We start from the raw sequence: 22283 nt of genomic DNA, 5'->3' as shown, positions 1-22283 counted from the left end.
AACCAAGATGAAAATAATGCCACATATTCAATTAAGTGAAATTAAGATATATATGTAAAACATATGTATGGAAACAGACCCTTCAGCCCACCAAGTCCACACCGACCAGCAATCTACCATACACCAGTTCCATCCTGCATGCCAGGGACAATTTACAGAAGCCCATCCTTCTTTTGGATGTGGGAGAAACCGGAATATCCAGAGAAAACCCATGTGGCAGTAAGGCAGTAACTCTACCGCTGCGCCACCGTGCCACCCCATTATATTATTTTTTCTGTAATATATTTATTATGGTGTCACGTCAATAAAGATGAACACATGATTCTGATTTCTGCCCTTAGTTGGATAACACACATCTCGAGTCATTGTGTTTTATGGCTGGTTTTCAACCTCTTCCGTCTGAAGGTCTCGACCCGAAACATCACCCATTCTTTCTCTTCAGAAATGCTGTCTGTCCTGCTGAGTTTTCATGTTTTTAGTGTCTATCTTCAGTTTAAACCAGCATCTGCGGTTCCTTCCTACACTCTTTGTTAAGCGAAACAGGTCCTATTCTCATATTATTCCCCTCAACTAAGTATTTTCTTCACCTCCTTTACTGCAGAGAATACAATCCCAGTTATCAAATCTTTCTTCAAAGTGAAATAAAAATGCCAGCCCTGCCATTATCTTCATAAATCGTCACTGGATCCTCTCCAGAGCAATTCCACCCTTTCTACAATGTGTCACAGTCTTACAGCATGGAAACAGGCCCAACATCCCAATGTGTTCATGAAGATCAAGATGCCCCATCTAAACTAGTCCCATTTATCCGCATTTGGCCCATATCCCTTTAAACCTTGTGTGTGTGCGCCAGTGTGTGTGTAAGAGTGTGTGTCAGTGTGTGTTAGGTTGTGTGTGACAGTGTGTGTCAGTGAAGCGGTGACAACACCCGGAGTGAGTGGAGACTTGGCGATGCCCGGGGAGTAATTCCCTCTCCCCCCTCCCCGGGAATACGGGCCGGCCCAGGTGATCTGTGTCCAGCTGAGGCCCGGGGGAGGTGAGGGTCAGTGACCTGGGGGTCGGGCATCGGAGCAGAGCCATAGCCCGAGATTCATCCCCGCGGCTCCGGAGGCGGCACCGACGCCTCCACTCACCTGGTCCGCTCCTGTCTCCAGGCCGGGGTTAAAATTCCATGCGGCGTGGATAGTGCGACCAGCGGACAAAGAGTCGCTGGAGGTGAGGGTGCAAGATGTGAGTGGTGCTTCGGGAGGGTCAGGGGGGGGGGGGGGGGGGGGGGGTTGGTGCTGGGACCACCGCTGTGTCTCACGTATCACACCATCTGCACGGGAGAAACAAAACTACTTTTTTTTCCACCAAATCATCCCGCGGGCCGGTAGTTTGACAGCCCTGCTTTAAACCAATGCCCTCTAGTTCTTGAATCACATGTCCCGGGAAAAAGACTATGCATTCATCTCATATATGCATTCATCTCATATATTCCCCTCATGGTTTTTACTCACCTCTCATACAATTTTTGCTTTATTTTGAACTTCCAGCACCTGCAGATTTTTGAGCGTAAGAAATTTGTGATCAGGGTGAGAGCGTGAGAATTTTGTCAAATAAGTGACTGTCACGCTCAATGCGTGAAAGTTGGCAGCCCTGTAATTTATTTTGGGATTGTTGCAGAGGTAAACTGAATTAAAAGCAAGGGAAATGAAGAAAAGTTGCATTCCTGAAGCATCTTTAATGTTCAATGTAACCAATTATTTCTAAACAGAGATGACCTTTATCATTTAGAGCACATGCAGTCAGTTGCTCCCAAAATAGAAACACAAGAAACTGCAGATGCTGGAAAACTGCTGGTGGAACTCTGAGGGTCAGGCAGTATCATTGGTGGAAATGGACAGAAGTGGTTTCAGTTCAGGACCTTTCTTTAGACTCCCCAGATCTGAAGTGTTAGCCGGGCCCATAACATTGTCCATTCCCTCCACATGTTGCCTGACCCGCTGAGTTCCTGCTAGTTTCACTGTCCGTATCACCTCATTAACACCTCCTCCACAGCCAACAATGGACTGTTGTGGGCTCTTTGCACATCTGTGCCAGCTCTGATTTGTTCTGTACCTTTTCATACCTCTTCTTTCCCTCTCCCGAGTCAAGTCTGAAGATGGGTCTCAACTTATTCCTTTTCTCCAGGGATGATGATAATGATACTCTATTGGCACTTGTTCCGAGCTAGGTGCAGTGAAATTCATTGTTTTTACATACAAGGTACACAAAAGAGTCGCCACAAAGACGCTGACAAAGTTACATAAAGTACTCATCCCGTCCCCCATCCCCCCCCACTCTTTGTTCTCGCCCCCTCCATGCCAGCTCTCCATTTGTTCTGCCCCCCTCCCCATGCCGGCTCCATTTGTTCTTGGGGCACAGGCCGTCCACTTCGGCCTGAACCTGTCCTTGGCCCAACTCCGTTCGAGGCTCCGACCCAACCTCGTCCACGGGGACTCCAACTCGACCTCAGGTCTTCAACTTTAACCCATCCCGACCTCGTCCTCGGCCCAACCCGACCTCGACCTCGGCCTGACTCAATCTCGGGGCTTTGACGAGACTACCAGGTCTTTGACCACTCACTCTGCGTCGGCTTTTCCGTAGGCCGCGGTGCCCTGTGGACCGAGTCTGACGGCGGTGGGCAAGTTGGGCCCACTGATGCTGTCTGACCCGCTGAGGTACTCCAGCAAATTGTGTCTGTCTTCCACCAGCATTTTGTGTTTTACTCCAGATACTCATGTGTGTCCATTTACTTTCAAAACTCCTAATTTGTTGTGGAATGAATTTTATTTTGACATCATAAAAATGTATATGTTGCGTATGTAAGACTATATACAGAGATGGACTGAGTAAAATCTTTGAATAAACTTTTTATAACTTGTTTGAGCTACTTGTGTCTGAAGTGCATTTGTCTGTACATTAAGTAAAAGACTTCATTCGAATTTTTGACATTGGCAACAAAATGGGATTGGAAGATTAGTGGTCATTGAAAGTGCTGAAGCCATCAAGAACATTGAGTGTGTGGGGAAGGTAAATCTTGGAAGCACAATTAATCCCAGAAAGCATGAAATGCAGACTTAAGATGAAAAGTTAATCTTGATGGACATGTTGGTCGGAGTGACAAGTTGAGCTGTTTCAATGGTGTATGACTATGTTCCCTGCAAAATGTGGAAATATAGAAATGGTCTGTTTACATGGTGATCACAGAAGACCAGTGAAAATGTAGTATACACATCAACAACAGGGGTGATTGTATTCCCTAGTGCGAAAGAGGCTGAGGGGTGAATTTAAGGATGTTTCTAAAATCATGAGGCGGATATAAAAGGCAGATAGTAAGTCTTTTTTTTAGGGTAGAAAATCTAAAATTAGTGGGCAGACATTTAATGTGAGAAGAGAAAGATTTGAAGAGACCTGATGAACATGCTTTTTACCCAGAGGGTGGTGAGTATTGGATTGAACTGTCAGAGGAAGTCACATAGAAACATAGAAATTAGGTGCAGGAGTAGGCCATTCGGCCCGAGCCTGCACCACCATTCAATATGATCATGGCTGAGATACAGGCCTTTTGGCCCAACTTGTATATGCTGATCAAGATGCCCCTTCTAAGCTAGTCTAATTTGCCTGCATTTGGCCCATATCTCTTTATCTTATCCATGTACCTATCCAAGTGTCTTTTAAATGCTGTTATAGTATCTGCTTCAACGACCTCCTCTGGCAGCACATGTACCTCACTACCCTCCGAATATAAAGTTGACCCTCTGGCTCATAATAAATTTTGTCCCTCTCACATTAAACATATATCCTCTTGTTTTTGGTTCCCCTACCCTGGGTAAAAGACTCTGCGCATTCACCCTATTCCCTTCATTATTTTTCACACCTCTTTAAGTTCACCCCTCAGCTTCTTGCGCTCCAAAGAATAAAGTCCTAGCCTGCTCACCCTCTCCCTATAGCTCAGCCCCTAAAGTCCTGGCACCATCCTCCTAAAACTTACCTGCAATCTTTCAAGCTTAATGACATCCTTCCTACTGCAGGGTGACCAACACTGAACCCAGTACTCCAAGTGCAGCCTCACCATCGTCATGCAAAACTGTAACAAAACGTAACAACTTTTATACTCAATACCCTGACTGATGAGGACCAAGGTACCAAAAATCTGCTTGACTACCCTATGGACCTATGATGTCGCTTTTAGGGAACTATGTACTTGTACTCTTAGATCCCTCTGCCCTATAATACTTCACAGGGCCCTACCATTCACTATGAAGATAGCCTTAGTTCAACTTCCCAAAATGCAACACTTCACAGTTATCTGCATTGAACTCCATTTGCCATTCTTCAGCCATTGCTCAGCTGATCAAATTTGATAACCATCTTTATGATCTACAATATCACCTGCTTTATAGTCATCTTCAAACTTACTAATCATGCCTGGTACATTCTCATCAAAATCGTGGATCTAAACCACATCAGCAATGGCTGAGCTGCGATCCATGGCCTTCAGTGCAAGGAACACCTGCCACCATCAGCCTCTGCTGCCTTCCATGAGGGCAATTCAGTGTCTACTCGGATAGCTCTCACTAGATCCCATGCGATCTAACCGTCCAGGGCAATTTACCAGGCAGAACTTTATTAAAGGCTTTGGTGAAATACATATAGACGTCTAAGGTCTTGCCCTCGTCAAAAAATGTCAGTTTTATAAGACACCATCTCCCATGTACAAAACCATGTACTATCCCTAGTACATTCCTAATCAGCCTATTTTTCCATATGGATACATATCTTATCCCTCAGAATCCTCTCCAATGACCTACCTACCGTAGATATTAGGCTAATTTCTCTTTACTTCCCAGACTTTCTTTCTTAAATGAAGATGAAGCATTAGCCACCCTCCAGTCATCCGGCTCCTCGTGCATGTCTAATGATGATTCATATATATATGCCAAGGTTCCTTCAATTTATTCTCTAACTTCACACAATGTTCTCGAAAATATCTGATCAGGCTTGAGAGATTTATCTTCCTTCATGTGGCCTCGGACATCTAGTACCTCCTTGACCATAATATTAACTGTCAACTATCCTAGGATCCTTGGTTTTCATGTTTTTCCCCCAAAGTAACAAAGAAGAAATACTCTTTGAGGTCCTCTACCATCACTTGTGGCTCCACAGATGACTACTTTGGATTCTAAGGAGCCCTATTTAACTCTAGTTAACTTCTTTCGCTTAATGTATGTAAAATTCTGTTTGGATTCTCCTCAATGTTATCTGCCAGTTATCTCCTGTCCCTTTTTGCCCTCCTGATTTATTTCTTAAGTATGCTCCTCAGTCCTCTAAATTCCTCCAGGGATACATTTGCTGCCTATCCAACTGCCCGCACCTGGCCTGTGCCTCCTTTTACCTGATGGGCCTCAATTTCTATCTTTAACCATGGTTCCTTACTGCCTTGCCCTTCATTCTAATGGAACATGCATGCTTTGAACTCTCACCATCACTCAGTGGGTCAAGCAGCATCTCTGGTGAAAAGGAATAAGTGATGTTTCAGATCTAGACCCTTCTTCGGACTGAACAAGTTCCTGTCTAATACCATCTAAATTGGCATGCGCCAATTGAGAACTTGTAGGCCCGCACTGTCCTTTTCATAACTTTTTAAACCAAATAGAAGTATGTTTGCTGGTTCCATAAAAGATCGCCCACCAACACTTCAGTCGTTTGCTTTTGTCAATTTCCTAAGAGTAGGTTAAGTTTTGCCCTTTTCCTTCTATGTATAGCGTAAAGAAACTTTCCTGGCAGTCCCAGTTTTTATTGGGAAAGTTACAATCCTCTATTTTTACAACCTTGTAAGTCTTGCAGCTGCCTCTGTTGGCATATTTGTTGTTCTAATTCCCATTGACTACTTTGGAGCCTATAGTACACTCCCAACAATCATCCCTTTTTTATTTCTTGGCTCCACTCTGATAGCCTCATTGGCCAAACCATCAGTAATGTCGTCTCAGACTACTGCCATGACATTCTCCTTAATCAATAAAGCAACTCCCCCTTCTCTTTTAACCCCACCTCTGTCTCGTCCGTGGCACCTGTAACCTGGAATATTAAACTGCCAATCCTGTCCCTCCCTTAGCCAGGTTTCCCTAATGGTTATAACGTTCCAGTCACATGTACCTATCCACACCCTGAGTTCATCAGCCGTACCCATCAGACCTCTCGCATATGAAGAATTGAGGAGAAGGATGAGGGGGAACCTCATTGAAACTTACCGAATAGTAAAAGGCCTGGATAGAGTGAACGTGGAGAGGATGTTTCCACTAGTGGGAGAGTCACCCTATTATAGGAAAGATGTTGTTAAGCTGGAAAGGGTGCAGAAAAAAAAGTTTAGCTTATTATTCTCATGTGTGCCAAGGTACAGTGAAAAACTTTTTGTTCCATGCTATCCACTTAAAGAAGACTATACATGATCATAATCATGCCATCTATAGTGTACAGATACAGAATAAATGGTATAACGTTTAGTGCAAGATGAAGTCCAATAATTCTGATTACAAAATGGTGTAAAGGTCTCGAGAGGTAGATGGGTAGTCAGGACCACACTCCAGTTGGTGAGAAGACAGTTCATTTACCTGATAACAGCTGGGAAAAAACGGAATCTGGAGGTATGTGTTTTTAAACTTCTATGCCTCTTGCCTATTGGGAGAGGGGAGAACGAGAGACTGTGATCCTTGATTATGCCGGTGGCCATGGCAAGGCAGCACAAAGTATAGATGGAGTCCGTGGAACGGAGGTTGGTTTGCGTGATGGTCTGGGATACGTCAACAACATCCTGATAAAATGCTTTCTACGGCGAATCTGTAGAAGTTGGTGAAGGTTGTAGGGGATGCGCCAAACTTCCTCAGCCTTCTTAGCAAGTAAAGGCGTTGGTGAGCTTTCTTGGCCAAAGCTTCGATGTGGTTGGACCAGGACAAATTGCTAGAATATTTATTCCTAAGAACTTGAAGCTTTCGACCATCTCTACTTCAGGAGGCTGAGAACACATAATTGCGGGGCACCAGTGTTGAGGATTATCATAGAGGATGATTTGCTAATTCTTACTGATTAAGGTCTGTTGGTTAGGAAGTCGAGAATCCAGTTGCAGAGCGGAGTGCTGTCTCTAAGTTCCACGAGTTTCAAGATTGAAAGTATCGGTCAGTTGGGGGCTCTGCGAGTCGGATGCCCTGCCAGTAGTGTGTTCGTTATTTCGACTTTTTTTGGTTTTATTGGTTTGTCTAAGTGTTTGTTTTGGGTGGGGGAAGGGGGAAATATATTTACAACCCTGTCTTCAAGGTGTCAGCTTTCTTTTTCAGTTCATCGTGGTGGTTTATTTAAAATCTTAGTACACCTGAAATAAAGGGAGTGGCACAGTGGTGCAGCTAGTAGAGCCGCTGCCTCACAGCGCTAGAGACCAGAGTTCGATCCTGACCTTGGCTGCTGTTTGTGTGGAGTTTACACGTTCTTCCTGTGTCCGCGTGAGTTTCCTCCAGGTGCTCCGCTCTCCTCTCACATCCCAAAGACGTGCGGGTTTGCAGGTTAATTGACCTCTGTAAATTCCCCCTAGTATGCAGGGTGTGCATGAGAAAGTGGAATAGCATAGTGTGAATGTGTAAACGATAGACAGCGTGGACATGGTGAGCCCAGGGCCAGTTTCCATGCTGTATCTCTAAACTCTAAAGGAGGTTGAGAGGACATAACTGAGGTACTGTACATGATGTTTTGGAGTGGTAGAGACTGCAGGAAACATTTTCCCATATAAACTGGTAGATAAGTGTAAGACATAGATTTTGCTTACGTGGGAAGAGGTTCTGAGGTGGACCTTTTTCACTAGAGAATGGTGAGTTACTAGAATGCACAGTGAGTGTGGTGGAAGCAGTCGCTGATGAGATTTAAGATGTTTCTGGATAAACACTTCAATTGTCTTGGCATGGAAGGTGATGGGCCACGCTGGAAGATGGATTAAATACAGATGGATGCCCACTGGTCAGTATGGATGTGATGGGCTGAATGGTCTCTGGTTTATGTTTAAATGATCATAGATTAAAATACTGTTCTTTCTTAAAACCATACTTTTATAAAACATTGTTAATTGGCAATAATTTGCTCTATGAATTCCACTGCCTGTTTACCAGTTATAATAATGTTCATTTTCTAAATGGTATTGTTTTATTAGGGGGGCTCCAGGGAGGAGGTGGGTCGCTGTATGAAGCACTCTTGATTTTCTTTTGCTTCTTTTCCTTTTTGTCTTTCTGTTCCTGTAAATAACAAGCAATAAAACAATAAGAAATTATGATTTATGATTACAGCAACCCTCATTATTACAGACCTCTTTATAATCGATACTAAACTAAGTGGGACCCATTGGGTCCCAGCATCACACGGGAGGGCTAGTCCCCCAACGCAATATTCCACCTCTCCACCAATTCCAATATTGCTGGCCAGGGGGGGAGGGGGGTGCTTTCTGGGGCGCTAGTATGGATGTTGTGGCCTGAAGGGACTAGTTTCCAGAGGGCTAGTATGAACATTGTGGGCCGAATGGATTCTTGGGCTGGTGGATCAGTCACTCAAGCCTGTCACTCACGGCTGGTGGGCTGGCAATTGACTCACGGCTATTCCTTGAAATTCCAATTCAAGCAGGGTGCAAGGCCACCAAATTCAAGTGCAGTTTCATACCATTTCAAGCAGGGTGCAAGGCCACTAAAGACAGCGAGTCGTGACCTCTCCCTCGTCCATCTTGCAGAGACTGAGCCATGCCCACACTTCAGAAGGGGCGTGGGCTTCATGGCGTGATTGACAGGAGAGAGAATCTCAACATTTTTTAAACTCTTTTATTTTTCATCGATTTTTCATCGGGAAAAATCCTCGGCATCTGATGAACGGAGGGGGACTCTGAGTAGGATGGCCAAAAATCACAGCAGTACATGGTAGCGTTTTTTCTAAAATCAATATAAAGCGCAAACAGGAAGTGGTCAAAATTAGACTTTTAATTATATAGAAGGCAAGGCAACCTTAATTAGGCAAGGCAACTTTAATTAGGCATGGCAACTTTAATTAGGCAAGGCAACTTTAATTAGGCAAGGCAACTTTAATTGGGCAAGGCAACTTTAATTGGGCAAGGCAACTTTAATTAGGCAACACAGCTTTAGCATTTTCAAACCAAAGGCAACACAGCTTTAGCATTTCCAAACCAAAGGCAACACAGCTTTATCATTTCCAAACCAAAGGCAACACTACTTTAGCATTTCCAAACCAAAGGCAACACAGCTTTAGCATTCCCAAACCAAAGGCAACTTTAGCATTTCCAAATTATATTTTCAAACCACATTAAGGGCACTGACAGGTCAGTAAAACCACTCACAGTTTAGTAGACATGTGTTCAGTGTTATTCACAGCTCAGATTGAGAGGCGTGACCCTCTTGCTTCCCCCATCTTGCAGAGACTGACTGAGGCACTCAACACTTCTGGGTTTTATAGTCTCTCCGGAAGGGGCGTGGCCTTCAGGAGAGAGAATCTCAACATTTTTTAAACACGAATAACTCTTTTATTTTTCATTGATGGGAAAAATCCTCTTGTTCTGCGCAGTGGAGGGGGACTCTGAGTAAGATGGCCAGAAATCACAGCCGTAAGTGGCAGCGTTTTTTCTGAAATCAATATACAGAACAACGGGAAGTGGTCAAGATCAGACTTTTAGTAATATAGATTGGTTATAGTGGACGAAGCACAGTAACCAGAACTTTCCACCCTCTGGCTTCACAATTCCAATTCTTCATTCCTATCTCACACCTACTTCTTTTATCTCTGGCCTTTGTTCCAACTATTTGCCGATCAAAATCCCTCCTTGCCTGTGTCCACCTAGTACCTGACTAATTTAGTCCTGCCTCTCCCCTCTTCTTGCTTTCTTCTCACACTCCTTCCCTACAATCAGTCTGCAGAAGGATCTCAACCCAATATGTCACTTATCAATGTTCTCCAGAGATGCTGCCTGTCTGTTGAATTTATCTTCCATATGTTGGATTGTTGTCTACTTTGAGATGGGTATTGTAGCACAGCTCGTGTCGAATGAAACTGATTGTATTTTAATGCTTAGAATGGGCAGATTTGTGATTGTGCCATAAAAGGATGTTCATTTTGTCTGGCGTGAATAAATCTGAAAAAGTATAACATATTTCAGATTTGGTAAATTTAAAAAGGAATTTAAGAATGGCAATTTTGAATAGTTGTTTTGATGAATGAATTAATATGCCGTGGATGACACATTGAACTCTAATTTCTGAAACATAATTGTTAAAGGAAAGGCTTACAGAATTATGAACTGTTCTTAATGCTATCAAAGATGATTATGATGCAAAAATTACACTGATAAAAGAATGATTACCTAGTATAAACGAAATACATTTCATACTGAATAAATTCAATAAAAACAGTCTTGTTTCTGAGACTTAGTTTAGTTTAGTTTAGAGATACAGCGAGGAAACAACGGTGGTATATGGTATTATATGATAGGTGGTATATGGTATTATGCATTAACATTATGCTGTAACACATAACTATTGTTATTATTGGATATGTAAAGCCAATTAACAATTGTTATAAACTATAACAAGTGGGGATGGAGGGGTTTTGGGATTGGTGTGTGGGTAGGTGGGTCAATGAGAGCCTCTATGTATGTTATGTCTTGTGCGGTATGCTCTATTTTGGACCCCCTCAAAAACGAGATGACTGTCCATCTCAAGGGGTTATCCATGAATAAACTTGTTTCAAACTTGTTTCAAACAGGCTCTTCGACCCACCGACCAGCGATCCCGGTACATTAACACTATCCTTCACATACTAGGGACAATTTTTACATTTATAACAAGCCAATTAACCTACAAACCCGTGCGTTTTTGGAGTGTGGGAGGAAACTGAAGATCTCGGAGAAAACCCATGTGGCCACGGGGAGAACGTACAAGCTCCATGCAGACAGCACCCGTAGTCAGGATTGAACCCGAGTCTGTCACTGTAATGGGCCTGTCCCACCTAGGTGATTTTTCAGCGGACTGCCGGCGACTGTCAAGTTGCCGGCAGTCGCCTGAAAAACCGGGAACTGGAACGGCGACTTTCAGAGTGGAACACACACACAAACACATCGCAAAGGCGAGGGCAAGCGGGGGAGCACTGTCCGAAATTCACACGGTACAAAGCCAAGGTGATACAGATACACACCGCGATGAACAGGAAGGTTGGTGCTGTAATTAAGACAGCTAGCACAGTGTATGGTAAGTCCTTGAAAAGAGGGGAGGGGGGGGGGGGGATTGAGAAAGGGGGGGAGAGGGGAAGAAGGGGGAGAGAGGGGGGGAGAGAAGGGGGGGAGGGGGGGGAGGGGGGGGGGGGGGAGAGTGGGGTGGGGGGTTGGGGGGAGAGGGGGGGAGGGGGGAGGGGGGGGAGGAAAGGGGGGGAGGGAAGGGGGGGGAGGAAAGGGGGGCCAGAGGGGGGGAACTTTTAATAAGCCAGGGAGGGTCACAGCTGTGAAGGGGGGGGGGGGAGAAGGGGGGGGGGGGGGGGACATTTAGCATTAAAACGGTCACAGCTGTGAAGTTCGGCGGACATTTAGCATTACCGGTCGGTTATCCTTGGTTCTGAAAACTCCTGCTTACGTTTTTTTCCCCCAATGAGCCAATGAAAATGACCGGTCAGCAAGGCGATTAACTAAAACAACCTATGACTGCCTCGACTACCCATAACTACATGGGGACCCCACTACAACTGCACCTACGATTATTGATTTTCTCCATGGCGACTAATTTTTGGTCACAGAAATATTTTCAACATGTTGAAAAATTTGTGGCGACCATACTGAGGCCACGACTAGTTCCCAGAATGCGGGAACTCCTTGCGACCATGAAGGAGACTCACCAGAGACCATCAGCGAACATGTGGCGAGCGCAGAGTCTCCTGCACTCACCTAAAAAGTCGCCTAAGTGGGGCAGGCCCATAAGGCAGCAATTCTACCGCTGCCCAAAGGCATGTAGTTAAGAGTTCCACTGAAGATGTGTTGTTAAATTGAAACATAACATACTTTCTCATATGCATGCAAAATATCTCATGGTTCTATTTGGAAGATCAGCACAAATGTTCTGGTTAATACTAATCAACCTGGCTATACTGTTATTAGGCAGAAATTAGCTGCTGCAAAGTGCTTCATTGGCTGTCAAGTGCTCAGGGACGTCAAGAGATCACAAAAGCAAATAAGAATGTCTAAATCTATTTAATGCTAATCAAAGACTTTTTCTACAAAAATTCAAAGGTAGTCATTCTTTTGACATTCTTTTGAGCATTAGATAAATCAGCACTATGACATACTCTGACGGTTAGGTATTGACAATTTAAAAGGAATTTTTTAATTGAACTGTCTGTTCATAAATTTTGTTCCGTGCATTGATTTTGACCCAAAGATTTTGGTTATTACTTAAACTAATTAATTGAATTGAAGCTTTTTAAAATGTCCCTCAAAATCATTCCTTAATATACTCCAGATTCTTACCAGCCATTTCTCATACACTAGTGCTGCCATCTCTTCTCTTCCAGTTTTTGTATATTCTTCTTCAATTTTCTTTTTCTGCTCATCTTTTGCAATCTCTTTCTTCTTTTGTTTCAGTACTATTCGTTTATTTTCATTCCTTACATTGCCATTAATTATGAAAGTAGTTGTGTTAAAATTGAAGTTGAAGTTGATACAGATATGAAAAACATTTTTAAGAGTTAAGACATAGAACAAATCTTTGCAGCAACCCGAGATCCAGACTCCAGACTACCTGAATATTTACCTATCTAAGAAAGTGAGAAGAAACCTTCAGATCATCAAGCAATGCTGGTGTCAAATTTGAAGTAGAAAATAGGAATGGATCGACTGGGCTTATATTCATTGGAATTTAGAAGGATGAGAAGGAACCTTATAGAAACATGTAAAATTCTTAAGGGATAGGACAGGTTCGATGCAGGAAAAATGTTCCCGATACTGGGGGAGTCCAGGACCAGGGGTCACACAGTGTAAGAATAAGGGGTAGGCCATTTAGAACTGACAAAGTCCCCCTTAGTAGGCTGCTCCAAAAGATTACGATGCACGGGATTAATAATAAGTTGTTGTATGGAATCAGAACTGGTTTACTGATATAGAAAGCAGAGGGTGGGAGTAGATAGACATTATTCAGGCTGGAGGCTTGACCAGTGGAGTTCCACAGTGATCTGTGGTGGAACCTCTGCTGTTTGTGATATATATTAAAAACTTGGTCATAAACATAGACACGTTGGTTAATAAGTTTGCAGATGAGACCAAGATTGCTGGGGTTTCAGATCATGAGGAAGGCTGTCAAGGAATACAGCTGGAGAAAGATCAGCTACAAAATTGGACAGAGAAATGGTGGATGGAGTTTAATCTGAGCAAGTGTGTCACACTTTTGGAGGTCAAATATAAGGGGAAAATATACATTACATGACGATCAACAGTATGATGTACAGAGGGATCTTATGGCCCAAGCCCATTGCACCCTGAAAGTGGCAACTCAAATAGTTATAGTGGTAAAGAAGACATATGGTATGCTTGCCTTCACAGGTTGAAGCATTGAGTCAGGATGTCATGATGCAGCTTTGTAGGACTTCGGTTAGGCCGCATTTGGAGTATTTGTTGTAGACCGAATTGTTGTAGACATTGTTTCACTGAATGACCACGAGGTGCATGGAGCGAATGGTGTTTGTGAACCGTTTTATCTTAGTTTAGTTTAGAGATATAGCGTGGAAACCCCGAGTCCATGCCGAACATCGATCCCCCATACACTATGTGGGAGGAAAGATAGAACCACTCCAGTAGTTCTATCCTACACACTAAGGGCAATTCAAAATGTGTAGGATAGAACTACCACAGTGGTTCTACCTTTCCTTCCACATCGCAAAGCCAAAGACATTGTGACAGCATGGGTTTTCTCTCGGGCCCCGCGTCCCCTGTCACCCGGGTGTCTGGTGTTGTAAGATAGCAACTTTACCGGGGCACAACTGGGCCGCCCGAAACAGTTATGGTAAATTAATTGAATTGGTTCTTTTCAATTCATGGCAAAGAAAAATTTCCCATAGTTATCGCATTATTCACAAATGAGAAACATCTGTGATTTGATTTGAATTTGATTCCTTTATTGTCCGAAATGTCTGAATGAAATTTGAACGATATTGATAAGAATCGATAAGAATGAACGATATTGATAAGAATAAATTTGAATGCTGAGACATTATGCAATGTGAAGGCATGAAGGGAAATTTCACACATTGCTCTGTATGGAGAGATGAAAATAAATCATTTAATTTTCTCAGGCATCTTTTGTTACTCTAGGAATGTGACTGAATAACTTTACAGGCCACTTATTTTAGGTATGTTACAAAACCTGCCTGAATCGTGGCTGAGCATCTGTCCTACCCCGTGTGCGCGATTTTGGCGCTGTTTAGAGGGGGCGGGTTTAAAACGCGATTTTTACTAGGCTGTTGCAATCGAAAATGTTCAGCCTAGTAAATCATTAACGGAAAATCGCTGAAAGACCCCGTCGCAAAAGGTATTATTAGTTTTTATGGCCTTGTATAATAGTTATAGTAGTTTAAAAACCACTCTCTCAACCCGCAACCTCTCGCAGCCCCAGGGTTTTATAAAGCAAACAATTAAAGGTATGTACCTTATTTTTACATTAAATGGGGCTTCTTAAGAACCCTGTATATAAAGTTTTCTATAGCGAGTAGTTCATTTTGGGCTCTTTATATCCCGCAGTATTTTTCTGGGCATTTGAGGGCACAAATCCAGCGCAATGTGAACGTTCTAAACCAGCGCGTTCACAGGAACCCACTAGAAAGCTGATTTAAATTGACTTTAATTTACAGCAATTGAACACTAAATTCCTTCCATTTGGCCTATAAATTGATGTAAATGAGATTTAAAAATCATGTTTTATCGTGAATTATTTGTGAATATTATTTGGACACTTGGGCTATTTAAAAATGTTAATCATTTATTAAGAAATGGATAGATGTTTAGATCTAGTAATTGAAGTTTGAAATTAGCTACAATTGGGTAACTAACTAATTATATGCTTTAATTTCAGATCATCCAAGTAAGATTATTTTATATTTGTTTCAGAATGCTTCAATCTATGATAACTGAAAATTTCATTCAGTTCTCTTAATTTTTAAGAAGGTTATGGGCTTTTGACTGTCCACGATCACAGCTTGTTTGTTATGTCCATAGAAAATCAATAGGGAACAAGATGCTAATTTCCGAGTATGCAAATGTCCATAACCTTTTTATTACTTGAGATATGAAAGTGAATTAGGTGTCAAATTAAACTTATTATTATGCTTTATCTGATGGGATAAATTGCAGACTTGATTTTTTAAATCTCAAAATTTTGTAACATTGCTACTTATTTGAAAGAGGAAATGTTGCATTATGCTAACTTAAGCTTTGTATATAATAAAGTTAGGGCATGCAATAAAAGTATAATTCTATCAAAATCTATATATTACTAAAACTCTCATCTTCTTTGATTGCGTTCGTGCGTGCGTGTGCGTGATATTACAAAACCACACCAAAATGGTACATGATAGCGCTACAATTTTTGGCCCACCTTACTCACCATTGTCTTGATATGTACAAGAAGCACGTTTCATTCAGATTGATGGTATATTTTACAGTTGACATCTTAAAGTTTACAAAAAACACTTTTCAAACCAATTTTCCACTTGCCCTGCCCGTCAGCTGCTTTCGACGCCATCACAATGACGTCACAATGGGATTCCGAATCCATAAACAAAATTACGATTTTATTGTGGGGGGGTGGGATGGGGGGAGGAGGGGATAGAGGGGGAGGAGGGGGATAGAGGGAGAGGAGGGGGGTTGGGAGGGGAGGGGGAGGGAAAGTGGGGAGGAGGAGGGAGATTGGTGGAGGAGGGGGGGGTAGAGGGGGAGAGGAGGGGGGAGTGGGGGAGGTAGGGAGTGGGAGAAAGGGAGATGAGGGCAGTGTGGGAGGTGAGGAGGGGAGATGTGTGGGAGGGGAGGGGGGAGAGGAGGGGGGGGGGGGGCAGATAGGGAGAGGGGGATAGAGGGAGAAGAGGGCAGTGGGAGAGGTGAGGAGGGAGATGGGGAGTCGAGAGATAGTGCGAGAGGAGGCGGATAGGGAGGGGAGAGGGGTTATGGAGGGAGGGATTGACTGAAGGTAGGGAAAGGGAGAGAGGGAGAGGTGAGGGAGGGAGTGGGGAGGAGGAGAGGGGAAAGAAGTGGGAGAGTGAAGAGGAGGGGAGGGAGTGCTAGGGGATGAGGGGGAATGGAGGAGAATAGGGTAGGAAGAGGGATAGCGAGGCGCAGTTGGGGGAGGGTTGCCGTGACTCGCGTCACCATGGTAATATCTGGGGTCACAACGGGAACCCCTCAGCCGCGCCTGCACAGTTGGGGGCTATGTGCCAGTGATGGAATATTGTCTTGTGTGACGGGCCCAACAGGTCCGCCCCTGGTCTAGTGATTTATAAAAGTAAGGATGTCAGATGTCAAAAGTAAGGACGAGACATCCTGTACAAGCCAATGGTAAGGCCACATTGAGAGTATAGTATTCAGATTTGGTCACCCTGCTGCAGGAAAGATGCCATGAAGCTGGTAAAAGTGCAGAGAAGATTTACTAGAACCGGAGGGGGGCAGGTAGGACAGGCAGAGGTGTATAAAATTGTGAGGTGAATAGATATAGTGAATGCAGAGACCTGGAGTATTGCGTGCAGTTTTGGTCTCCAAATCTGAGGAAGGACATTATTGCCATAGAGGGAGTGCAGAGAAGGTTCACCAGACTGATTCCTGGGATGTCAGGACTGTCTTATGAAGAAAGACTGGATAGACTTGGTTTATACTCTCTAGAGTTTAGGAGATTGAGAGGGGATCTTATAGAAACTTACAAAATTCTTAAGGGGTTGGACAGGCTAGATGCAGGAAGATTGTTTCCGATGTTGGGGAAGTCCAGGACAAGGGGTCACAGCTTAAGGATAAGGGAGAAATCCTTTAAAACTGAGATGAGGAGAACTTTTTTCACACAGAGAGTGGTGAATCTCTGGAACTCTCTGCCACAGAGGGTAGTTGAGGCCAGTTCATTGGCTATATTTAAGAGGGAGTTAGATGTGGCCCTTGTGGCCAAGGGGATCAGAGGGTATGGAGAAAAGGCAGGTACGGGATACTGAGTTGGATGATCAGCCATGATCATATTAAATGGCGGTGCAGGCTCGAAGGGCCGAATGGCCCTACTCCTGCACCTAATTTCTATGTTTCTATGTCTATGTTTCTATTTTCTCCCAGGGTAGGGGAATCAAGAACCAGAGGACAGAGGTTTAAGATAAGAGGAGAAAGATTTAATAAGAACCGGAGGGAAAACATTTTCACACATAGTGTGGTGGGTCAATGGACTGAGCCGGTTGGCATGGACCAGGGGTTGAAGGACTTTTTCATGCTATAAAACTCCATAACTGTGTCAATGGAAAACGACAAAAAAATGTTGAAAATCAGAAATTTAAAAAAAATGTAGTAATTATCAGGACAGGCTATATTTTTTGGAGAAGAAAAACTGTGTTAACGTTTCAGGGCAATGATCTTTCTTTAGAAATAGGATAAATTAGTAAGCCAGCATGTCTTAAGTTGCAAATAAGGGCGAGGGATAAATATCCATGTAAGAAAGGAGTCCAAGAGAGGTTGAATGGTACGAATTGTGGTTGTGCCAGCCGAGGGAATATGGCAAAGGCTTGGTAATCGGAGATCACTGAGGTGAAAAAGAAAAAGAAACAGGTACAACTGTGAGAAACAGAGCATTGCAGTAACTAGAAGTTCAGCCCAATGGATATCTCTTACAATATTAGTATAATGGGAATAACATTTGCTTACCATTTCATAAAAGCTGAAGTATTTTCCTTCTTTCGTTCAGTGACTTGCTCTTTTTCTTTTTCCTTTTTCTCTCTTTTAATTTGCTTTTGCTTCTGTAAAGTTCCTTTTAGATTTTGATCTTTTTCTTCTTTCCATTTTTCAAATACCTGTCAAAGAGAAAAAAATGTATTTCATTACTATTTGTAGCACTAATACACAAAATATATCTTTAGACTTCAGGTAAAAATAGTTGAGAAAAAGATGAACTATCCTATCATGTTGCATTTCTCTGATCAGGAAACATGCAGACAACCTATTAAGAACCATGTACAAATTTAAATCTACTTAATACAACGATGACAACATTTGAGTTTAATTAAGAGCCATTAAGAAATATGTGAAATAAGGAGAGGGAATAAAGAGTTCCTGATCAGCTGCCCAACCAATGTTTTAATTCCTACTCTGAACCACCTGTTGAACTATGATCTTCTCCCTATGCTATCATCTGCTTCCTACAGTTTCACTCCACCCCATAGAAATGTTTTTAAAATCTCCCCTTGAAAGGTATTCATCTTGTGAGATAGCAGAATATACACAGTAAACAGGTACCTTGGAAGCATGAATGTTTAGAGTGAGCACTCGCATGGGTCCCAGCTATGCCTGCCTCTTTGTAGGGTACGTCAAACAATCACTGTTCCAGGCGTACACTGGCCCTATTCCCGAACTCTACCTCTGCTACATTGACGACTGCAATGGTGCTACTTCCTGCACCCATGCAGAATTCACTGACTACATCAACTTCACCACCAATTTCCATCCTGCACTCAAATTCACTTGGACCATCTTCGACACCTCCCTACCGTTTCTAGATGTCACCGTCTCCATCACAGGAAACAAAATATTGACCGACATCTACTACAAACCTACTGACTCCCATAGCTATCTAGACTACACTTCTTCCCACCCTGCTTCATGTAAAAACTCTATTCCCTACTCCCAATTCCTCTGTCTACGCCACATCTGCGCCCAGGATGAGGTTTTCCACACCAGGGCATCAGAGATGTCCTCATTCTTTAGGAACCGGGGGTTACCCTCTCCCATTATAGATGAGGCTCTCACTCGGGTCTCCTCGATATCCCGCAGCTCCGCTCTTGATCCCCCTCTGCCCATTCGTAACAAGGACAGAGTCCCCCTTGTCCTCACCATCCACCCCATCAGCCGTTGCATACAGCACATAATCCTCCAACATTTTCGCCACCTCCAACGTGATCCACATCTTACCATCTCCATCGCTTTCTGCTTTCCGCAGAGACCGTTCCCTCCAAAACTCGCTGGTCAACTCGTCCCTTCCCACCTCATTCCCAGGTACTTTCCACTGTAACCACAGGAGATGCAACACCTGTCCCTTTACATCCTCCCTCGACTCCATCCAAGGACCCCGACAGTCTTTCCAGGTGAGGCAGAGGTTCACTTGCACCTCCTCCAACCTCTTCTACTGTATCCGCTGTTCCAGGTGTCAACTTCTCTGCATCGGCGAGACCAATCGCAGGCTCTGCGATCGTTTCGCTGAACACTCTGCTCAGTCCGTCTTAACTTACCTGATCTCCCAGTTGCTCAGCACTTCAACTCCCCCTCCCATTCCCAATCTGACCTTTCTGCCCTGGGCCTCCTCCATTGTCAGGGTGAGGCCCAGCGCAAATTGGAGGAACAGCACCTCATATTTTGCTTGGGTAGTTTACACCCCAGTGGTATGAACATTGACTTCTGTAACTTCAAATTGCCCTTGCTTTCCCTCTCCATCCCCTCCCCAGTTCTCCCACCACTCACTGTCTCTGACCACATTCTATCTCTGCCCCGTCCACTCCCGACAGTAGTCTGAAGAAGGGTCTCGACCCGAAACGTCACCCATTCCTTCTCTTCAGAGATGTTCCTGACCCACTGAGTGTCTACCTTCGATTTAAAGAAGCATCTGCAGTTCTTTCTTACACAATGTACAGAGTGACCTTGGCGTGCAAGTTCACAGCTATCTGAAAATAATGACACCGGTGGGTAGAGTAGTGGAAAAGGCATTCAGCTTACTTGCCTTCATAGGCAAGGGTATTGAGTATATGAATTGGGAGAAAATTTAGCGGAACACAACCTCTACTCATCAAAACTCCCGCAGAATTTTAAATAGAACATAGACTGGGAACCTGAATGAAGGCTCGTCGGTCAGCGGGACCCTCCCGAAGGTTCATCGGTCGACGGGACCGGTAACCCACCCAAAGGCTCATCTGATGGTGTAACCAGGGGCCCGCCCAAAGTCTCGTCGGTCGGCGGCAACGGTAACTCGCACGAAGACTTGTCGGATGGCATAACCGGGAGGGAGCTGGAGACATCAGACGCGAGGAGCAAGGGCCGGTAGGGGGGTGAACAGGTGTAATGCCTCCAGTGCCTTCAAGGTCGGCTGCACGAGGCGCCTCCAGGACACAAAGATGGCCGGACGAGGAGGGGGTTCGTAGGAAGTGCTCCAATACATCGAGCGAGCGGGCCGACCGGACTTTGGACTTTGAATAATGGTGACAAAAATGGCAGCGCCTGCATGTGTAATATATGCAAAAAAAATTTCACTGTGTAGTTGTACATGTGACAAATAAAGCACCATTGAACCATTGAACAGTACAGGAAAAGAATTGGGTTTATGGTCCACAATGACTGCGCAGAACATGAATGAATGAATGGATGAATGAATCAATCCATTTTATGAGCCAAGTATGTATTCATACAAGGAATTTGCCTTGGTGCTTTGCTCGCAAGTAACAACACGATATACAGTAGACAATTAAAAATAAAACATTATAATTTGTTGAGATGGCACCAGGACGCCAGCTGTGTCACTTCCTGTCTGAAGGCAGATTCCTCCCCATCCTGGATCAGTCCAATCAGGGTTGTGTCATCCGCAAACTTGTTTAGCTTGACAGAGGAGTCTGTGGAGGTGCAGTCGTTGGTGTAGAGAGAGTAAAGCATAGGGGTGAGGTCGCAGCCTTGCGGTGCTCCTATTCTGAGGTCAGCAGGTCCGAGATGTGCTTTCCCAGCCTCACATGCTGCTTCCTGTCTGTCAGGAAGATGATGATCCACTGACAGAGGGATTCAGGCACAGTCAACTGGGAGAGTTTGGAGTGTAGTAGTTCTGGCACAATGGTGTTGAACGCAGAGCTAAAATCCACAAATAAAATTCTTGCATTTGTCCCCTGGCGGTCTAGGTGCTGGGGGATGAAGAGCAGGCCTAGGTTGACTGCGTCATACACTGCTCTATTGGCCTAGTATGCAAACTGCAGGGGGCCAGCAGGGGGTTTGTGATATTTTTCAGGTGGGCCAGCACGTCTTTCAAGGGTCTTCATGATTACAGAGGTCAGTGCGACAGGCCTGTAGTCATTAAGACCAGCCACGATGCAACCAGTCAGCATGCTCTCTACTGTGAACCTGTAGAAGTTCAAGACAGTCCTCCTTGACATACCGACTCTCAGTAATCTTCTCAGGAAGTAGTGGTGCTGATGTGCTTTCTTTATAATTACATCAGTGTTCTGGGACCAGGAGAGATCTTCAGAAATATGCACCCCCAGGAATTTGAAGATCTTGTCCCTATCCACCATCAACCCGTTGATATAAACGGGACTGAGGGTCCCCATCCTACCCCTCCCAAAGTCCACAATCAGTTCCTTGGTTTTGCTGGTGTTGAGGGCCAGGTTATTGTGCTGGCACCATTTGGTCAATCGGTCGATCTCACTTCTATACTCTGACTCGTCCCCATCAGTGATACGTCCCACAACAGTGGTGTCGTCGGCGAACTTGGTGATGGAGTTCGCACTATGTCCGGCTACGCAGTCATGAGTATAGAGTGAGTACAGCAGGGGGCTGAGCACGCAGCCTTGAGGTTCTCCCGTGCTGATTGTTATCGAGGATTACACATTTCCACCAATACGGACAGACTGTGGTCTGTGAATGAGGAAGTCGAGGATCCAATTGCAGAGGGATGCGCAGAGACCCAGATCTGAGAGCTTGGTAACCAGCTTGGAGGGGATGATGGTATTAAATGCCGAGCTGTAGTCAATGAATAACAGCCTGACATATGTGTTTTTGTTGTCCAAGTGGTCCAGAGCGGAGTGGAGAGCCAGCGAGATCGCATCCACCGTTGATCTGTTGTGGCGGTAAGCGAACTGCAGTGGGTCCAGGTTTTTGTCGAGGTAGGAGTTGATTTGTACCATGATCAACCTCTCAAAGCACTTCATCACCACAGACATTAGTGCCACTGGTCGATAGTCATTGAGGCACGTCACCTTGCTCTTCTTGGGAACTGGTA

At 44.2% G+C, this 22283-nt stretch overlaps 1 protein-coding gene across 8 annotated transcripts in view; it reads right to left on the bottom strand.

Annotated features, from left to right (window-relative positions):
* Window positions 1-5811: 5811 nt before the first annotated feature.
* The window catches only part of map9 (microtubule-associated protein 9), a 95153-nt gene continuing 78681 nt past the window's right edge, over window positions 5812-22283 (bottom strand). For 3 of the 8 annotated variants that reach the window (XM_055641030.1, XM_055641076.1, XM_055641058.1), the window contains 3 exons: window positions 17966-18111; window positions 12566-12701; window positions 5823-8297 (listed from right to left, as the gene is read on the bottom strand). In XM_055641030.1, the coding sequence (XP_055497005.1) occupies window positions 8187-8297; window positions 12566-12701; window positions 17966-18111 (393 nt within the window). In that variant the 3' untranslated portion in view covers window positions 5823-8186. Of the gene's footprint in view, window positions 8298-12565; window positions 12702-17965; window positions 18112-22283 lie in introns of all 8 variants that reach the window. The other 5 variants (XM_055641084.1, XM_055641050.1, XM_055641094.1 and 2 more) reach the window with 4 other exon arrangements.

Source organism: Leucoraja erinacea, chromosome 1 (assembly GCF_028641065.1).
Source record: "Leucoraja erinacea ecotype New England chromosome 1, Leri_hhj_1, whole genome shotgun sequence".
NCBI classification, from domain to species: domain Eukaryota; kingdom Metazoa; phylum Chordata; class Chondrichthyes; order Rajiformes; family Rajidae; genus Leucoraja; species Leucoraja erinaceus.
Note: the sequence above shows the minus strand (reverse complement) of the source record. Positions and strands in the feature narration are given on the sequence as shown.